General features: G+C 47.1%; 1 protein-coding gene across 1 annotated transcript in view; it reads left to right on the top strand.

Moving 5' to 3' along the window:
* Positions 1 to 1,418, top strand: part of ANXA4 (annexin A4) — a 62,231-nt gene that overhangs the window by 39,794 nt on the left and 21,019 nt on the right. The window contains exon 7 of the mRNA XM_004369377.2: positions 550 to 656. Within this exon, the coding sequence (XP_004369434.1) occupies positions 550 to 656 (107 nt within the window). The remainder of the gene's footprint in view (positions 1 to 549; positions 657 to 1,418) is intronic.

The following is a 1,418-nucleotide window of genomic DNA, read 5'->3' as shown; positions in this document are numbered from 1 at the left end:
CACAAAATACAGTTTAGAAACTCCACCCTGGTTGCCGTTCCACCTGTGACCCACCAGCAGCCGCTCAGCAGCTACTGTTCTCTGCATTCCTGGAAGCCATGCTCAGGACAGACCCCTCAGCACAGACCAGGCAGAACCACAGAGGGAAGAGTAGCACTGCAGGAGAACTACCCCAACCTTCTGGATCCCCATTCTAAGGAATAGCAGCATCTCATTTCCACTGTAATGATAAGATAAATTTAATTTGACCATTTGTCAGAGTTTAGTTTTTGAAAAACTGTGTGTGGAATCCCTGGGTGGTACAGTTAATGCTCTCGGCTGCTAACCGAAAGGTTGGCGGTTCGAGTCCACCCATTGAAAACCCTGGGCAGCACAGTTCTTCTCTGACAGACGTGGGGTCGTCATGAGTCAGAGTTGACTGGATGACAAGTGGTAACTGGTTGTGTGTGAAGTCAAAAAGCTCATAATGAGCTGCTTCAGAAAACAGGCTGACCTTGGAGAGCAGAGTGCCCTGGAGCGTGACACAGGTGTGGGGCAGGGCTCTATTTGATACAGCTAATTATTCTCTCTTGCTAGAATATGGACGGAGCCTTGAGGATGACATTTGCTCTGACACATCGTTCATGTTCCAGCGAGTGCTTGTATCTCTGTCAGCTGTGAGTTGTGTCCTCTGTTGGCTGTTTCTGGGGGGAGGGAGGGCTTATTGAGATGCCCACTCTCTATCCCCTCTGCAGACTTTCTCATCCTTTCAGCCCCAAATGTGAACATTCCCCAGGGTCTTGTTCTTGGGCCTACTGTTCTATTCTCCATCGCTCCCACAAAGACTCTGGCCAGTTATGTATGCCCGTTTGTTCTAATTGAATTCAAGAAATATTTACAAGTACCTAATACATGCTAGAAACCCTGGTGGTGTAGTGGTTAAGAGCTACGTCTGCTAACCTTGGGTTAGCAGTTCAAATCCACCAGGTGCTCCTTGGAAACTTTCTGGGGAAGTTCTACTCTGCCCTGTAGGGTCGCTTTGAGTTGGCATCGACTCAACAGCAATGAGGTTTTTTTTTTTTTTTAAATACATTCTAGGTACCCCGTCACTCAGTACATTGAGAGTTATGAAGATGATAAAGAGGTGGGCGCTGTGCTTTAAGAGTTTATGTTGTCCTAAGGGAACATATCAGGTACACAATTGCTTATAATAAAGGCATGAAAACATTAAGTGCCAAAGGAAAGTTACATAGTAAAAGGAAGGCTCACAGAGAGATTTTGGCTGAAGAAACAAGGAAAGCCTTTATGGCAGAGATGCTGTTTCAGAGAGGGCTTGGAGGGTCACTAGAGATGCTGGTTCAGAGAGGGCTTGGAGGGTCGCTAGAGATGCTGGTTCAGAGAGGGCTTGGAGGGTCGCTAGAGATGCTGGTTCAGAGAGG

Source organism: Trichechus manatus, unplaced genomic scaffold (genome assembly GCF_000243295.1).
Source record: "Trichechus manatus latirostris isolate Lorelei unplaced genomic scaffold, TriManLat1.0 scaffold00004, whole genome shotgun sequence".
NCBI lineage: Eukaryota > Metazoa > Chordata > Mammalia > Sirenia > Trichechidae > Trichechus > Trichechus manatus.
Note: the sequence above shows the minus strand (reverse complement) of the source record. Positions and strands in the feature narration are given on the sequence as shown.